Source organism: Rutidosis leptorrhynchoides, chromosome 4 (genome assembly GCF_046630445.1).
Source record: "Rutidosis leptorrhynchoides isolate AG116_Rl617_1_P2 chromosome 4, CSIRO_AGI_Rlap_v1, whole genome shotgun sequence".
NCBI classification, from domain to species: Eukaryota; Viridiplantae; Streptophyta; class Magnoliopsida; order Asterales; family Asteraceae; genus Rutidosis; species Rutidosis leptorrhynchoides.
Genome location: NC_092336.1, coordinates 426852503 through 426871596, shown reverse-complemented (window position 1 = coordinate 426871596; position 19094 = coordinate 426852503). Strand labels below are relative to the sequence as shown.

Genomic DNA, 19094 nt, shown 5'->3' with positions numbered 1-19094 from the left:
AAGGGCACGTGAATGTGGTTTTCTCTTGGTCCTCGGGTGCTATTGGAATTTGAAAATATCCGGAAAATCCATCTAGAAAACAATAGTAACTATTTCCGGCTAATCTTTCCAACATTTGATCTATGAAAGGTAAGGGAAAGTGATCTTTTCTGGTGGCGTCATTTAATTTTCTATAATCAATACATACACGCCATCCTGTTACAGTCCTAGTAGGAATAAGCTCATTTTTCTCATTTGTAATGACAGTCATGCCACCCTTCTTAGGCACGCATTGAACTGGACTTACCCATGGACTATCAGAAATTGGATATATCAAACCTGCATCTAGCAGCTTAATAATCTCTTTCTTAACTACATCTTGCATATTAGGATTTAGTCTTCGTTGGCGTTGCACATACGTTTTATGACCTTCTTCCATAAGGATTTTATGTGTGCAATACGAAGGACTTATTCCTTTAATATCATGAATCTTCCATGCAATGGCTGGTTTATGAGCTTTCAACACAGAAATGAGTTGTGATTTCTCATTTTCAGTAAGAGAAGACGATATTATTACAGGTAATTCAGATTCACCATGTAAATAAGCGTATTCCAAATGGTTTGGAAGTGGCTTTAACTCTAATTTCGGAGGTTCTTCTATCGATGATTTATATCGATATCTGTCTTCTTCTTTTAGCATTTGAATTTCTTCTGTTGTTGGTTCATATCCATTAGCTATAAGTGTAGCTAACATTTCAGCTTCATCAATTGGTTCATTACTTTCTCCTAAAGAACATTCTCCTGTTCCTTGTAATTCTGGAAATTCTTCTAATAATTCTGCATGTGCATCTATAGTTTGAATATAATAACATGTATCATCTGCAGATTGTGGTTGTTGCATGGCTCTATCAACTGAAAAGGTAACACTCTCATCCTCTATACTTAGGGTCAGTTTCTTACCGAACACGTCTATCATTGCTTTAGCCGTGTTTAAGAATGGTCTTCCTAATATGAGAGGAACTTGAGAATCTTCTTCCATGTCCAAAACAACAAAATCTACTGGAAATACTAAAGTACCAACTTTAACTAGCATGTTCTCCATTATCCCTCTAGGATATTTTATTGATCTATCGGCTAGTTGTATGCTTATTCTGGTTGGTTTCAATTCTCCAAGGTCTAGTTTAGCGTATAGTGAATACGGCATTAGATTTATACTAGCACCTAAATCTGCTAATGCTTCTATTGAACTAAGACTACCCAGAAAACATGGAATTGTGAAACTTCCTGGATCAGATAGTTTTTCTGGTATCTTATTCAACAGCACTGCTGAACAATTTGCATTCATAGTAACAGCCGAGAGTTCTTCCATTTTCTTTCTATTCGTGATTAGATCTTTCAAGAATTTAGCATATCTTGGCATTCCTGAAATTACATCAATGAAAGGAAGATTTACATTTATCTGTTTAAACATATCCAAGAATTTGGATTGCTCGGCTTCAAGTTTTTCTTTCTTCATTTTACTCGGATAAGGAAGTGGTGGTTGGTATGGTTTAACATAAGGTTTAGCCTTAACTGTGTTATCTTCATTAACCTTTTCAACTACCGGTTCTTTTTCCTTATCTTGATCAGGTTGTGGTTCTTGTGGAGTAGGAATAGTTTCATCAGAAGTTACAGGTATTTCAGGTGGTTTAAGTGTTGTACCACTTCTTGTGGTAATAGCTTTAGCTGTTTCATTCCGGGGGTTAGCATTTGTATCACTAGGTAAACTTCCCGGTTTTCTTTCACCTATTAACCTTGCTAGGTTACTTACTTCTTGTTCCAGATTTTGAATAGAAGCTTGTTGATTTCTAAATGCTTGAGCATTTTGTTCATTGGTTTGTTTTTGAGATGTGAAAAACTGCGTTTGAGTTTCAACTAGCTTCGTCATCATATCTTCTAAATTCGGCTTTTTATCATCGGTTTGTTGTGGTGGTTTGTTTTGAAAATTTGGTCTTTGCTGATTATAAGTATTATTGGATACTTGTTGATTGCTAGGACCTTGTTGGTTGTTGTATGGAATATTTCGGTTATAATTCTGGTTTTGATTGTAAATCGGTCTTGGCGGTTGATAATTATTCTGATAATTATTTCCAGGCCTTTGGTTTATGTATGAAATATTCTCCCTTTGTTCCATTGTTAATTCAATACTTAGACAATCTTTTGTCAAATGTGGTCCTCCACAATGCTCACAACTAATTCGTATAGCATGAATATCTTTAGTCATCTTTTCCATTCGTCTCTCGAAAGCATCTATCTTTGCGGAAATGGAATCTAAGTCATGGCTAGAATCGGCTCTAGCTGCTTTAGATGATCTAATGATATCTTTTTCTTGGTGCCACTCATGTGAGTGGGAAGCAGTATTATCAATAATTTTGTAAGCATCAGTTTCGGTTTTCTTCATAATAGAACCACCAGCTGCTATATCTATGTCTTTTCTTGTAGTGATGTCGCATCCTTGGTAGAATATTTGTACTATTTGGCAGGTGTCTAAACCATGTTGCGGACATCCTCTTAACAATTTTCCATATCTTGTCCATGCCTCATATAGAGTTTCATTTGGTTTCTGTGTGAACGTAACAATTTCTGCTTGAAGTCTTACGGCTTTAGATGCAGGAAAAAATTGTTTAAGAAATTTGTCAATTAAAACATCCCATGTATCGATCGCCCCTTCAGGTAACGATTCCAACCAATCTTTGGCTTCTCCCTTTAAAGTCCAGGGAAATAACATGAGATATATCTGTTCATCCTCCACTTCTCGTATTTTAAATAGTGTGCAGATCCTATTAAAGGTACGTAGATGTTCATTTGGATCTTCCTTCGGCGCACCACTAAATTGGCATTGATTAGTCACCATGTGTAGAATTTGTCCTTTGATTTCATAATCTGGCGCATTAATGTCTGGATGAGTAATTGCGTGACCTTGGCCAGTGCGTTTAGCTCTCATTCGGTCTTCCATACTTAAAGGTTCCAGATTCTCCATAATTGAATTTGTTGACTCGGTATCACTAGATGATTCTGATTTAATAGTTCGTTCCTCAACAATCTCTGTTTGAATGATTGGTGGTTCCGGAGGAAAGTTTAATGGTTCAGGATCTACGAACCGTTCCTGAATATTTTCTGGATTCTCAATTGTGAGGTTTGTTTCAAAAACTGGATTATCGGAAATTTGAACTGAAGTACTTGGTCGACTGGATGACGATTCTAAAGAAAAATCAACGGCGGTTATATTTGTTAAACGATGTCTTGATCTAGTTACAGGTGGTGAACGTACAAAAGGTGATGAACGTCTTGCTCGGTGCATTCACTGAATATCCTATTAGTTTTTAAAAGGAAAGAAAAATTATAATAAGTTATCCAATCAATAGACTTTTCTGATTTTGCCCACGTTTCGAATAGCCAAAAGATGCAGCAGAGGGGCAGGATTCGTTTGGTCTCAATATAATTGAGGACTGTTTGGCTCCAATAACCCGGTCCACGTACAAATCCAACTATTACTACGAACCAGAAAATTTTGATGTCTATCAATTTAACTACTCAAAATAAATTTTCGTAATTTTAAGAAATTTAGATAAGAAGTAGAATAAAAATCTAAGTCCTAAAAACTAGAATGGCGAGAAATAAGAAAGACAAAGAGTTCGTTGCAAAAGGTCGAAAAAGAAAAATGGTTGAAAAATAAAAGGTGACGGAAAAATAAAAGAAACTTATCAAAACTTAAAAATACTTAACTAATTTAACCTTATTACTACAACTAACTTAAAATTATAATCGCAAATTGAAATTACTAATTGGAATGATAATTGATACATAGTAAAAGGTGTCTAAAAATATTAAAGCTTACAGGAAAAACTAAATCCCAAATGGAAATAACTTAAAAAGAAACTAAAACTTAAAAAGGCGTCGCAAAATTCTAAAGCACCTAAATCTTAGTCTAAAGAAAAAGCACTTAAGGAATTCTACGGCAAAGCCTAAAAATCTAGGAGTAAAAATAACTATAGCAAAAACTAATTTTAAAATTAAATATGAGCTAAAAAATACAAATATTACGCTACAACGATTAAAAAGTACAAAATATCAAAATATATAAAAAGTTGTAAAAAAAAATACAATTTTTATAAAAATATTATTTTTATATTAATATTTAATTAAAACTACTAATTTTAAAATTTTAATAAAACTAATTAAACAAAATACATAAATATAAAGTAAAAAGTAAAAATAAAACTAAAATTAATAATAATAATAATAATAATTAAGTAATTAATAATAATAATAATAAATTAAAACCCGTAATCAATGCTTGATTAGGGTTTTGTCCGTGTGTCAGAAACCCTCCGCGAGTCGCGGCAAAGAGAGAAGAAAACCCCGCGAGTCGCGGGGTTCAGAATTTGAGCTGACAGGTTTCACTTTTTACGCGTTTTTCTTTATTTTTTTTTTTTTTTATTTTGTTTTCTGTTTTTTAAATAATTAAAAGATATTAAAATTAAAACTTATATTTTTATAAACTAAAATAAAAATAAAGAAACTTATAAAACTTAAATATTTAACAAAATCCTAAAAATACTAATATTTTTGTTTTTCTTTTTATATTTTTCGAATTTTTAAAACGTAATTTTACAAAAAAAAAACGACTTTTAATAAAAGTAGATAAAAATCTTTTTTTTTTTTTTTTTTTATATTAGCGTTGCGCTTCCGGCTTTTAAGATATTCCCCGGCAGCGGCGCCAAAAATACTTGATGTCGAACGAGGTGTATATAAAATAGTTATTATTTTACTAGAAAATACTATTAAATACGATACAATTTTACACAAGATATTTATTTATTTATAGAATGGATATACTTAAACCTTGCTACAACACTTATAGGCAGTGTACCTAATCGTACAGTAGTGTAGTTTTTAGTAAGTCCGGTTCGTTCCACAGGGAAATCTTTAAACAAAGCTCAACGCTATATTAGTTTATTTTTATAAAAATACAAATATATATATAGGTAATATTATTATTATAAAGGGGGGTTTTTACCGTTTAATGACTGGTTTGTCGATTTTAAAACTTTAGTCGCAGTTAAAACCTAATGTAAAATATAAAATAAATACAAGACTTTAAATTAAAGCGTAAAGTAAATAACGATAATGAAATTACGAATAATAAAAATGCGATAAAATTAAATTGCGATAATTAAAAGTACGATAATTAAAAGTGCGATTAAATAACAATAAAAGTGCGATAATTAGAAGTGCAATTAAATATAAAATAAAAGAAATAAAATATGAAATAAAAGAATTATGCTTATTTAAACTTCCGTAATCATGATGTTTGACGTGTTGATTTTAGTTTTATGCCCATGGGTTAATTGTCCTTTGTCCTGGATTATTCAATATGTCCGTCTGGTTTTTGTCCATAACAGTCCATCAGTCATAAATATAAATTGCAAGTGTCCTTGACAAATTATTATTATACCCGAAGATAAATATTCCAACTAATTGGGGATTCGAATTGTAACAAGGTTTTAATACTTTGTTTAATGAATACACCAGGTTATCGACTGCGTGTAAACCAAGGTTTTACTACTTTGTTAACAATTACACCAATTACCCTTGAATGTAATTTCACCCCTGTTTTAATTATTCTAGTGGCTATTAATCCATTCCCGTGTCCGGTTAAATGAACGATTATTCATACATATAAATACCCCGCCCATCGTGTCCGATCGAGTGTATATGGTAATTTATAGGGACGCCCAATTGTAAATCTTTATATTAACATTAACAAACTTTCATTTAGTTAAACAAATATAAAGCCCATTAATAGCCCATAGTCTAGTTTCCACAAGTGTCGTTCTTTTGTCCAAACCCCAATTATGGTACAAAGCCCAATTACCCAATTTTAGTAATTAGCCCAACATCATGATTACTTCGTTTTAAACAAGCATAATAATAACTTAGCTACGAGACATTAATGTAAAAAGGTTGAACATAACTTACAATGATTAAAAATAGCGTAGCGTTACACGGACAGAATTTCGACTTACACCCTTACAACATTCGCTAACATACCCTTATTATTAGAATTATAATTAAAATTAAAATATAAATTATAAATATAAATATATTTACGTATGAAGAGGAAGAGAAAAAGGATATCATTTTTTGATCAGAATTCGGGTTGCTTTATAGCCAGGGTTGAAAATTGGGGCTCCGCGACTCGCGGCAAAATGGCCTTACAACTCCGCGAGTCGCGGAGAGGTATTTACAGCTTACCCCCTTGGAGTTTCCTGCTGCCGACGGTTTTTATTATATATATATAATATATATATAATTAATATAATTAATTATATATTATATTATATTTATATACATAGTTAACTTGTAATTTTTAGTCCGTTGCGTCGAGCGTTAAGAGTTGACTCTGGTCCCGGTTCCGGATTTTCGAACGTCCTTGCGTACAATTTAATATCTTGTACTTTGCGTTTTGAATCTTGTATTCTTGTGATTTCGAGACGTTTCTTATCAATAATTGGAACCTTTTTGATTGTCTTTTGTACTTTTGAGCTTTTTGGTCGTTTGCGTCTTCAATTCGTCGAATCTGTCTTTTGTCTTCACCTTTTATTATTTAAACGAATATCACTTGTAAATAGAACAATTGCAACTAAAAGCTTGTCTTTCTTGAGGAATAATGCTATGAAATATATGTTCGTTTTTAGCATTATCAAAAGGCATGTCCAAGTATGGTCTTCCATTTCAAGTCAATAATAATACATATTTTATTCAAACAATTTTGTATAGAAGTGTAGATATAACTTTTATGATTATATAATGTATACTTTGTACATTATTAAATAAACAAGATAATTCCAAGTAAAAAGGTTTACTCTATTTGTCGCGTTTTAGCCTTTGTTTGGATATCCTTTTATATCGTTTTGTACTTGTTGATCTTCAGATTCGTTTAATGTTATCGATATTTTGCCAAAAAAAAAAGGTTTACTTGTTATCCTACATATGCATCTCTCTATATATGTATGGATATTCTTTATATATAATCGTAGTATTATTACATAAAACAAATAACACAATGTCACGGCACATATAATAAGGTTGAAAATATTAAAATCACATTCAAATATGTAATTCAAATATGTAATTGATATTTATTTGCTCATTGTGTGTGACCCTTTAGGATAAAATGTCTTGTGTCTTGGGTAGAAAGAACCAACAATAACATCTCTAAAATTTCATATATTGCAACTGAAAACTTTGTAATCTATTTATTAAAACTAGGGTGCAACGTTTCAGCAGTACATGATACACTTATTCCGGTCAAAAGCTGTTCACACTTCACATTATGACATAAAAGGCAGTTTACGCTCTCCAGATGCATAAGAGATGATATTCCTCTTTAATGGTGCAAAAACGTTTGCGCCATTGAATGCTGCAGCTCGTAATATATTAAGTGGTCCAAAATCAACCGAGTACGCTTTCTGGAAACCATCTAGTACAGCCATCATCGCTATATTCGCTGTTTTCCTTTCTACCTCATATTTCCTCAACATAGTTACCTTCAAAAATAATGCACATTACATCTTTTAGTAAGAATTATATATAACTATTCAATGAACATTGGTTTAATTAAAAAAAAAATTGCATTTAAATTGAAGTTTATGTTAGTTGAAAGGGATAACTATTACTTACCTCCCCGATATCAGACCCGACTGCAACACCGTCAGCAATAACATTCGACAGTGAAGACACATCACCATAGCCCATGTTGACCCCTTGACCAGCCAACGGATGAACCGTATGAGCCGCATCACCAATCAAAACTACACGCTTAGATGCATATTGGTTCGCATGCATCAAAGAAAGTGGAAAAGCCATTCTATCTGAAGCTAATTTCATCACCTTAGGTGGCGGTTCAAATCCCTCGTTAACCGATGATGTTACATCTGGTCTGAAAAATGACGAAAACGCATCACCACCTGATTTGGGGCGAGGACCGTATCCAAGATCAAGAGCATGGTTAACGGCTATTATAAAATCATCTTCATTCATTATCTTATGGTTTGATGCATCTTTTGGTGACATGGTCCAAACAATGTTGCTATAATTGTCACCGATAGGCAAAAGTGCAATTGGACCGCCAGGTAAAAACCGTTGCCATGCACAAAAGTTAACGGAAGGATGTTCGACGGTGCAGATAACTGCACTCTGCGAGTAATTCCAACCAGTCGTTTTGATTCCCGCCAACTCCCTAACACGTGACTTGGATCCATCAGCCCCAACCTATTACATGCCAAAAAAGTCAGTTTCTTCTTTTAAGATGAACAGAAGAAGCATAAATTAGAGACAACATTGTAGGTGGGGCAGGTTATAGAACTGGTCAAAATAGGTATGTTTTTTGTGGGTCAAAACAAGTGGAGCCAAGTCTGGATGGATTGGTGCAAAAGGTTTTAAGCTTTCACAAAAAAAACCATATTATATCAATAACAAATAATAATATAACTTTTTGAGATAAAAAGATAAAATATTTTCAAAGAATTATGAATTGAAAATACACTTTGGGTGAGTTTCGACCAAATTCGTATTATTTCTAGATTTACCAATTTGACCCGTTAGAGATATAGAACATAACCTAAGTCAAACCATTAATATTTAAATGGGTCAAAATTGCTTATTCTATACTATAAACTAACCGCTGCTACAATTACCATCCTAGAAACAAACTTCTGTTACAAGCAATAACAGTTATAAAAACTTACCACCAACTTAGCATACAAGTTTGTGCCATCACTTAGCTCCAACTTTGCTAGATTCGCAAGATTTTTTGACGGTGTACTTAATACAGAGGATCCTGCGGCTGAAACTGACGCGCGGGTTGGTACGAACATTGATGACAATCTCGTAGAATATATTGTTTTATTGGCGTCTTGGTTCTGTTGAGTTTGGAATTTACATCAGTCAAATATATATAGTATAAGCCTTTGTGTAAAAGGAATATATACTATTGAACATTCATTTACTTACCTGCAAACATGACAATAAAGATTTATGTAGCACCTTATTCTCCACAACACACCTGAATTAAATAATAAAAAATAAAAAAATACTGATTAGACGGTGTACAAACTAGTATATAATGAACCAAGTAACTATGTTCTTACCCAAGGGCGTCTTTATTTACATCTCTTGCGTGGTATCTTGTGTATCCGAAGCCAGTGTAATCCCATACCTAGTGTAAAAAGGAATCAATCTTCAGTCGCAACTGATAAAGCTTAGCATATCATCTAGGTTCTACACTTACTGTTACAACACGCATTTCCAGGTTAATCCAGAAGTTATAAGAACAGACTTCACTAAATTTGAAGAGATATTTTAGTTCCGAGGTTGCTTCGGGAATAAGATAAATGAATGCTTTATATCAAACAAGGTTGTAGAAGTCGGGAGTCGAGGACGAGTCGGTTGGGACCTTGAAGGGACTACTCAGACATTGACCAACATTGACTTTTAGTAATAAATAAATAAATTTAACAAATATATAACACATATATATCAAACATAAATATTTCAACCAAACATAGATATAGGGAAAAAAAATCTAATTTTAGAAAATGTTCACATTTTGACCTAACTTTGACCAACTTTGACAGACTCAAACCCGACTTTGAACCGAATTTTCACTGAATCAGACCAAGGTGAGGCGTAGAGTGACTTTTTAGGCGTTTTTGGGCGAAATGGGACGCGCTCGTCCCCAAACCGACGTGTTAGCAGACTCAACCAAATTTTACAACAATGGTATCGACTATATTCTTATTAAACATGTTAAATGTTAATTTAAGTTTTCTTGAAATGTGGATACTTTATGATACAAGTGCACAATATTATATATCAAATACATGATAGAACGAGAGGATAAACAGCTATACAGATAATGATCTAGCAAATTATTAGAAAAATTATTACCTGCATGCTATCAAAATAGGTATGTCGATGTTGTTCAACATATTCCCATGCACCAATACCTACATAATGAACATTTCAGTTACTGTATATGGACCAAGTGTTCTAATCTGACTCTTCTCCCTTACAAAAAGTAACAAAGTCGCGATTTGTGTCTTTTAAGAAGAAAGTATTTGTGAAATCCAAATTCACTTTTGCATAAAAGATAGAATTAAACAACTCAATACCTTTAAAGAGTGAAATTGTTGCAGGTGTGACCGTACTGACCCTTGGATCTGGTGGGTCATCTTTCTTGATGGTGGGCCCACTTAGCAAAGCAGGATTGCTGTCAATGATGGCAATAGATAAGTGTTTTGTCAATGGCATGCTTGCTGCAAGCATACGAGGAAAAAAAAAAAACTTGCTAAGAATCGGAATTCAAAAGTATAATAAAACTAACTAAATAAAATACATTTTTATTTTTTAATTGAACCTCAAATTTCATTCAAATGGTAATTTAAAGGTATTAAGAGAGCTAGTTATCTAGAACAAGGTACAAATATACCTAATGAACAAGCGAGAGCCATCCCAACCATACCACCCCCTACAATCGCAACGTCATGTTGAGGAACGTCACATGTAGAACCGTCATCCTGTTTAATAAATTTCAAGATACGTAAACAAAAATAATAATAAAAAAAGATAGAAGCTTTATGCGTAAGTATTTGTCACAGAATAACACAAACCATCACACTGCCAATAAAAAGAAAAATGTAACAGATTTACGAAGTAGAAATGATATAGTTTTATGAAAACAAACAAATATATCTCAAATGGTTTAAAGAACAAAAGATTACCTTGTTAATATGGCTATCAGATGGAACATTATTTAACGTTACTGGTGCATCGTTGCAGAATGCCCTTGTAGCTAGTCTAGGTGCAAATATTTTTGAAACGCTCCTTCTTGCTGCAATTAACCTATAACAATAACAAATTGAAAAATAACAAGCAGATAGAGAAATAAGAAAATAAATACACGGAAGAAGATTCACATATACGCTAATTTGAGACAGTCTCATTGACCAATTGGTTTAGCGGGTCAAGGGTTTTGGAACGTATCAAGCATTACCCGGAAATCTATTGTATGTATCCTATGTGGCTATGTTTATACATTCTTTCGTATGTAAACCGAGTATGTGGCACCGATGAAATGGCACCTTCTATAGTGGCCACATCAGCCAAAAATGATTAAACAAAACAAAGAATAAAAATGAAAAGATGGTGGAAACATATAATGACACAATGATTTGAGTTTCATACACACAATAGAGTCTTGAAGTATGATACATACATTATATTTTCAGGTAAAAAGTTAGATACATCAAACAAGAATTAACCACCATTTAAATTACACATTTACTTGTTTAATATTTTATGTCACTTAACCCTGTGCATAATCTTGCTGAAAATCACATAACAACACTAACATTTACACCTAATTCTTAAATCAGCGTCCCATTCATTACAAGAAATTAGAAATAGGTTGAATGATAATGCAACATGTTCCTAAATTAACAGAGTTTATATAACTCTAAATTAACAACAATTAAATTGAGCTTCAAAATTTATCAAATAAGTTGTTACAGTAGATTACAAGATGTTATGATACGAAACAACAGTAATCATTAACAAATTTCATATAAAGTGCTAAATATACATTACCTGCTCATGTCTCCGAAACGATCGGTGAATTGAAATGGAAGGAGGATTCTTGAAATCCTATGATGATGGACAGTAACAATTGTATGTGTCTATCTTAATGTACCTAAATATCAAGATCAAAATCAAATTAAGTCGCAATACCTGAACAAGGCCCATAATTAATTAACCATCAAATATAATAACACATAACATATCATATCATTATATTCAATACAACAAAAGTAAGCAAGTACATATATTTTTCTTTTTTCCCCTAATTAATCACAGACAGCAGCAGTTACAATTAATCCCCAAATCATCAAATATCAATTATAGCATCAGATACACCCGAACCGAGATCAATATACACATTAATTCACTTAATGCAACAGTAAATCCAACTACCTTAAAATAAATGTTTTTATCTTCATCAAAATAAATAAATATACATACTTACCCTGTATTTTTTTGTTAATTTCAATTCAATTGGGGTTTGTGGGTGTGAGTATGCACGTGCATCTCTGTCTATACAATTTCTCTTTCTGAAAGTATTTTACCTGCAATTTTGCTGCATAATACTCAATTTATTAGGGTTTGTATGAATGTGACAGTCCCTATTAAAATTAGCACTTTCCCTTTTCAAAAAGTTACACTTAAACCCCTACCTTTTTATATAATTACACATGTAAAAAACAGCTAGATATCTATATTCGATCTCGACCAATTTATGTGACAAATGAAACTGGCCACAAAGCTAGACCCATCAATCAAAGTATCAAACAATTGATGGTAAAAAATATTGATTTTTTTTTTTTTTTTACTCTTTTAAAAATCATATTCATGAAAATTAGATACTATAGAATAATTGTTTGATATTAATTCAATTTATGTGAACTTGGAGACCAAAGTGAATTTAGAATGTGAACTTGGAGAGAGGAAAGAGAACTTGGAAAGGATAAGAAGAACTTCGGTCAAATTAGTGCTTCACTTTCATTTCGATGTGGATTGCCTCGGGAAAAAAGTAATAGAACTTTTTCAAGCATTAGGCATTTGTAATTCGCAAACAAATTTGAAAGCATCTTGCTTTGAACATCGGAGTTGCTAAGAGTCAAATTTGAAAAAACTTTACCTTCGAAGCTACTGAAGGAGATCAAAGTTCCAAGTTTTTAGTGGATATCGAATAGATCGAGAAAAAGCTTTATGGAATGGCATTGATAGTTATCGAATCCTAAATCATTCGATGTAACTGCTAGCAATAGTTTACCCTATTTTGTATGAACCAAACGAGTCGGGAAATTAAGGACACCAACAACCTTTTTGGTTTTACATATGGTCCGTTTCGAGTTCTGTACATAGGTTTGAGATTATGTCATCTGTTGAGTCCTCGTGCACAATTTACATGAGGGTGTATATATTATACTCGTATCACGTTGTAAATGCCATATGTTATTAATATAATACTACTAGTGAAATGACCTGTGAAATCACGGGTTTGTTTAAACGAAACAATTTAATGACATTTTTAGGTATTAAGTGAATGTAAATACCAAAGTCATTTATTTTAATGACCTGTTTGACTAAGAAACTTGTCGTCGTTTTTACAAATGTATAGAAACATGTATTTTCGCATGTAACGTAATTAATTGTGTAAAAGAATCCATATTTGAATATTAATAATATAATTATAAATATTATTATTATAATTATTATATTAAAAGTAAATAATAATAATAAAGTTCGCTCAAAGTTGAGTATTTATATTTTTAATAATAATAATAATTATTAGTAATAATAAATGCTTTTTAATTAAAAAATAAAATAAAAATACAATTATTATATAAAAGTTGTACGATATGCTTTAAAATTAAAATTTAGGTGTTCTGTATAAGATTTTACAATTTATGAGAGATTAGTATTTCCTTTTATAAAAGATTTCGTATTATTTTTTAATTAAATTAATATAAAATCATGACATCATCATTTTAAAAATTAAAAGATAATTAGCTTAATATTTTTTAGAGTTTTATATTGTTGGAAGCTTCGACGAGCCCAACACACCACTATAGAGGATCTAGACTATACTAGACTCACTACACCAACACTTTGACGTTGGTTAGCCTTTAATTTTATAAATCCTTAGTGCACAATGTACTTAGGCGACAGTGTCGACCATATATCTTTAGGCGGTATAACCGACCATGTATTACTTAGGCGGCAGAGCCGACCATATAATAAGAACAACAAAAGTGCACTAAGAACTTAAACACAAACTAAGGCTTGATCGGGAAACTTAACAAAAACACTTATATTAAATTACAATTACAATATTACTTACAAGCTTTATCTTCTCTACTTTCGCTAACTCACACTCATCTTCTCTTCTTCACAACTCACTTCTTATTTCACTCTCACAACTTCACACACCACAAATGAAATCTCCTCACATATTTATACTACTCCATAGAACATTCTAGAACCTAGATATTTCCATGGATATATAAATATCTAGATATTTCTACAACCTACAAATATCTAGATTTTTCTTTTACATTTCAATTTCTAGATTTTTCTCTCATATTCTAATATCTAGATATTTTCTTATACATATTAATATCTAGATATTTTACCCATATACATTTACTAATTCCATATTATTCTAAATTTGCATTGTATTTTAACACTCCCCCTCAATGCAAATTTTCTTCCAACGATGTCTTGCAGACCATTCCAAGTGCTTCTCTGAATTTTGTAAACTTCGGTTTACTTAGGCTCTTGGTGAATATATCTGCAACCTGTTCATCTGTCTTTGTTGGCATCATCTTGATCTCTCCTTCAAGGACCTTCTCGCGAACATAGTGATAGTGCACTTCTATATGTTTTGTTCTCGCATGAAAGACTGGATTTTCTGCTAGACGAATAGCTGATAGGTTATCGCAGAAAAGCTTTACTTGATAATCTGTTGATTGATGAAGATCTTCCATTAGTTGCTTCAACCACATAATTTCTTGTGTTGCTAATGCTGCCGATCGATATTCTGCTTCAGTGCTTGACAAGGATACTGTTGGTTGTCTCTTGCTGCACCATGATATTACTCCCGATCCAAGACTAAACATGTATCCAGTTGTTGACCGTCGTGTATCATAGTCTCCAGCGTAATCGGCGTCACAATATCCAGTTACGTGACATTCTTTTGTTTTCTTGTATAAAATACCAAAGTTAATAGTGCCTTTGACATACCTTAAGATGCGTCGTACAACATCAAGGTGAGGCTTCTTCGGATTGCTCATGTATCGACTAACCACTCCAACTGCATAAGATATATCTGGCCGGCTTAGTGTGAGATAAATAAGACTTCCGACCATCTTTCGATACATGGTAACATCTTGAAGACTTTTTCCTTCATCTGCTCGTAGTTTTGTATTCGGATCCATCGGAGTTGAGATAGGTTTGCAATTAAGCATTCCGTACTTTTGTAAAAGATCTTGCGCATATTTCTGTTGTCCCAGAAATAATCCTTCTCTTTTCTGCTCTATTTCGAGTCCAAGAAAATGTTTGAGTTCTCCAAGCTCCTTCATGTGAAATCTGATAGACAGATTCTCTCTTGTTCTTTGGATCTCCTCATAGTGATCTCCCGTGATGATTAAGTCATCCACATATACTAGCACTATGGCTAGTTTTCCTTGATCTTGTTTCACAAATAAACTAGAATCTGAAGGAGCAACTGTGAAACCACTTTGTACTAAGAACTCGCCAATCTTCCCATACCAAGCTCTTGGAGCCTGCTTCAAGCCGTATAGTGCTTTCTTTAATTTGCAGACATGGTCAGGATGAGACTTGTTCTCAAAGCCTCTTGGTTGCTCCATATAAATTTCTTTGTCAAGTTCTCCATGTAAGAAAGCGTTCTTGACATCCATCTGCCACATCTTCCAAGATTTGCTAGCGGCTAAAGCTAGTAGAGCTCGAATTGTTGTGATCTTCGCCACTGGACTAAACGTTTCTTCATAATCCAGCCCATATTGTTGAGAAAAACCTCTAGCAACAAGTCGAGCTTTATACCTTTCAATGGAGCCATCTGATCGAGTCTTCACCTTGTAAACCCATTTACAAGATATTGGTTTTACATCTTTTGGCTTTGGAACTAAACTCCATGTCTGATTTTCTTTTAGTGCATTAATTTCTTCTTCCATCGCTTTCTGCCATTCTTGACTTTGTGCTGCTTCTTCATAAGTGGAAGGTTCAATAGGTATTGATTCATCCACATGAGCAGCATTGGCATACCTCGGATTAGGTTGCCTCGGCCTTGTTGATCTCCGTAATTCTTGCACATGCTCCTCGGCATCCATTTGGCTTGGACGAACCTCTTCGGATGTAGATTGATGTACCCCAGTTTTCCATGGACTCGTTTCCTTAGAGTACGATCCATCTCCTTCTTTAATTGGATCCGTTATGTGCTCTTTATGTTCTTCTTTCTCTTTTGGAACTTCTTCTAATCCATGAGATTCTGGAAGCTCTATCTTTTGAGGTGACCACCATGAAGAAGCTTCATCAAATACCACATTTCTTGAAGTATGACACTTTCCAGTATTTGGATCACAACATCTCCATCCTTTTCTTGATTCATCATAACCGACAAAAATGCATCGAATTGCCTTCTTATCAAATTTGCTTCGTAGATGATCTGGTACGAAGACGTAGCATACACATCCAAAAACCTTGAGATGGTTGACGGTTGGCTTGATCTTCCATAATCTTTCATATGGTGAAATATATCCCAACTTTGTTTGTGGGAGTCTGTTAATCACGTATGAAGCCGTCCTCATACATTCGGCCCAAAATTTTCCTGGTACATTCTTACCATGAAGCATACTTCGACAGGTTTCAGCAAGATGAAGATTCTTACGTTCCGCCACTCCATTCTGTTGTGGAGTATTAGGGCAAGTTAATTGCCTTCTGATCTTGTGCTTCTTAAGATAGATATTGAACTCGGTTGATAAATATTCTCCTCCATTATCTGTGCGTAAGCATCGAATCTTAGTATTGAGCTCACTTTCTACCTTGTTCTTGAACTCTTTAAACTTCAGAAAAGTCTCCGACTTCTCCTTCATGAAGTAAACCCACACATACCTTGAGAAGTCATCAATGAATGTCACCATATACTTCATTCCTCCAAGTGATGTTTGTTTCACTGGGCCAAAGACGTCTGAGTGTATGAGCTCTAGTGGTGTCTTGGACTGATGTTGTGACTCCTTGAATGGCAATTGGTGAGCTTTTCCAAATTGACATCCAGCACATATTGTATTTGTTCGGATATCAATTTGAGGAAGCCCATTTACTATGCGTTTCACCATCATCTCCTTTAACTTATTGTATCCCACATGCCCAAGACGTTCATGCCACAGATCAGCCGTCTCATTCTTTCGAGTCTTATCCACATAAGCTGTTTCAGCAGATAATACATAGACCGATTCTATTCTTCTTCCATGTATAACTGGATTGCCAACCACCTTTACTCTCTTGAATACGGACACATCTTCTGGTCCAAAGAGCACATAATTCTCTTCTGCTGTCAATTGTGGTACTGATAGTAAATTATTCTTTAGGCCAGGGACAAGATACACCTTCTCGAGTTGGAGCTTTTGAGAGTCGCCTTCATTTGGAATTATTGTCTTTCCAATGTGAGAAATAGACAACCTTGAATTGTTGGCTGTCAACACGACTCTCTTTCCTTTGTAATCCTCCATTTCTTGCAGTTTTATCCCATCGTTGGTCATATGATTTGAGCACCCAGAATCGATGATCCAATCATCTTTGTAGTTTATTTTTGACTTTAAAGTTGCTGCAAGAGCTTGATCATCCATGTCAGCTTCAACGGAGAGTCCTGCTTCTGCATCCCATGTTTCCTCATTAATGGTTGCTTCGAATGTGACCTCTTTCTTCTCATCTCTTGCGGCGGCCACATTTCCTTCGAAAGTTCGCCTTCTAGGGAATCTACATTCTCGAGCAAAATGACCCTTCTTGCCACAATTGAAGCATTCACCATTCTTTCTCTTATCATTTTCCCCGTATTGTTGGCGATGATCTCTTCTTCCTTGTTGAGCTCCCCCTGAAGCGTTGCCTTTTGATTTTGGGTGACCCTTCCACCCATATGTCTTACTTTCTTTCATCGCCTCTTGTCTTCGAGATGTTGCTTTCTTTTTATTGGTGAAGAGTGCATCTTCTCCGTCTTTTACGATTACTTCATTCATCTGCTTGGCTAATGCCTCTTGATTTGCCAATAGATTCTCCAGCTCTATTAATGATGGTTGAGTAGGCCATCCTCTCACAGCGGCTATAAATCCATTATACTCGGATCTTAAGCCGTGGATGATAATTCTCTTCATCCTTGCATCACTCACTTTCTCTTCAGGAGCAAGTTGAGATATCTCACGACAAATAGATTTCACCTTGGTGAAATACTGAGAAATAGACAGACTTCCTTGTGAGATACCCGCGAGCTCATTTTTCAAGAGCTGGAGGCGTGCTTCATTCTTCTTTGAAAACAATTTTTCAAAAGTTTCCCAAGCTGCCTTTGGTGTTTTCTCGTCACGGATGTGCTCCAATAGATCCTCATCGATTGTAGTCTTCAATAGAAATAAAGCCTTCCCGGCCTTGATGTTCCATTTTCTCAAGGCTTCGGCATTTTCTTTCGGTGGAGGCGTTGTGTCACTGCCAGCAACTATTTCCCATAAATCCTGTCCTTGTAGATAGGATTCTATGCAAGTCCGCCAATAACCATAGTTGTGATTATTGAGACTCTTGATACCACTGCTCGTACTTGCAAGATCTGCCATTATGACGTCCAACGTCCAATAAGTTTGGTCCCTGACCGATGAGCTTTCACAGTTCCTAACTGTGCTCCGACAGAATCTCCCTTAGAGCCTTGGTCAAAACAAGTCGATGTAAACGTCCAACGTTTACCGATTTCCTCCACTAGAAATGGTCCCGAACGACCCGCTCTGATACCAATTGTTGGAAGCTTCGACGAGCCCAACACACCACTATAGAGGATCTAGACTATACTAGACTCACTACACCAACACTTTGACGTTGGTTAGCCTTTAATTTTATAAATCCTTAGTGCACAATGTACTTAGGCGACAATGTCGACCATATATCTTTAGGCGGTATAACCGACCATGTATTACTTAGGCGGCAGAGCCGACCATATAATAAGAACAACAAAAGTGCACTAAGAACTTAAACACAAACTAAGGCTTGATCGGGAAACTTAACAAAAACACTTATATTAAATTACAATTACAATATTACTTACAAGCTTTATCTTCTCTACTTTCGCTAACTCACACTCATCTTCTCTTCTTCACAACTCACTTCTTATTTCACTCTCACAACTTCACACACCACAAATGAAATCTCCTCACATATTTATACTACTCCATAGAACA

The 19094-nt window shown here is 34.2% G+C and overlaps 1 protein-coding gene across 1 annotated transcript; it reads right to left on the bottom strand.

Moving 5' to 3' along the window:
- Window positions 1–7164: 7164 nt before the first annotated feature.
- On the bottom strand, window positions 7165–11756 carry LOC139844268 (uncharacterized). Its single transcript, XM_071834486.1, has 10 exons — window positions 11671–11756; window positions 10806–10926; window positions 10514–10601; window positions 10197–10340; window positions 9973–10031; window positions 9174–9241; window positions 9037–9088; window positions 8772–8945; window positions 7705–8295; window positions 7165–7571 (listed from the first exon to the last, which is right to left on the bottom strand). Exons 1-10 carry the CDS (start codon window positions 11676–11678, stop codon window positions 7356–7358), a joined length of 1521 nt encoding a protein of 506 aa, XP_071690587.1. The 5' UTR covers window positions 11679–11756; the 3' UTR covers window positions 7165–7355.
- Between the last annotated feature and the right edge of the window lie 7338 nt (window positions 11757–19094).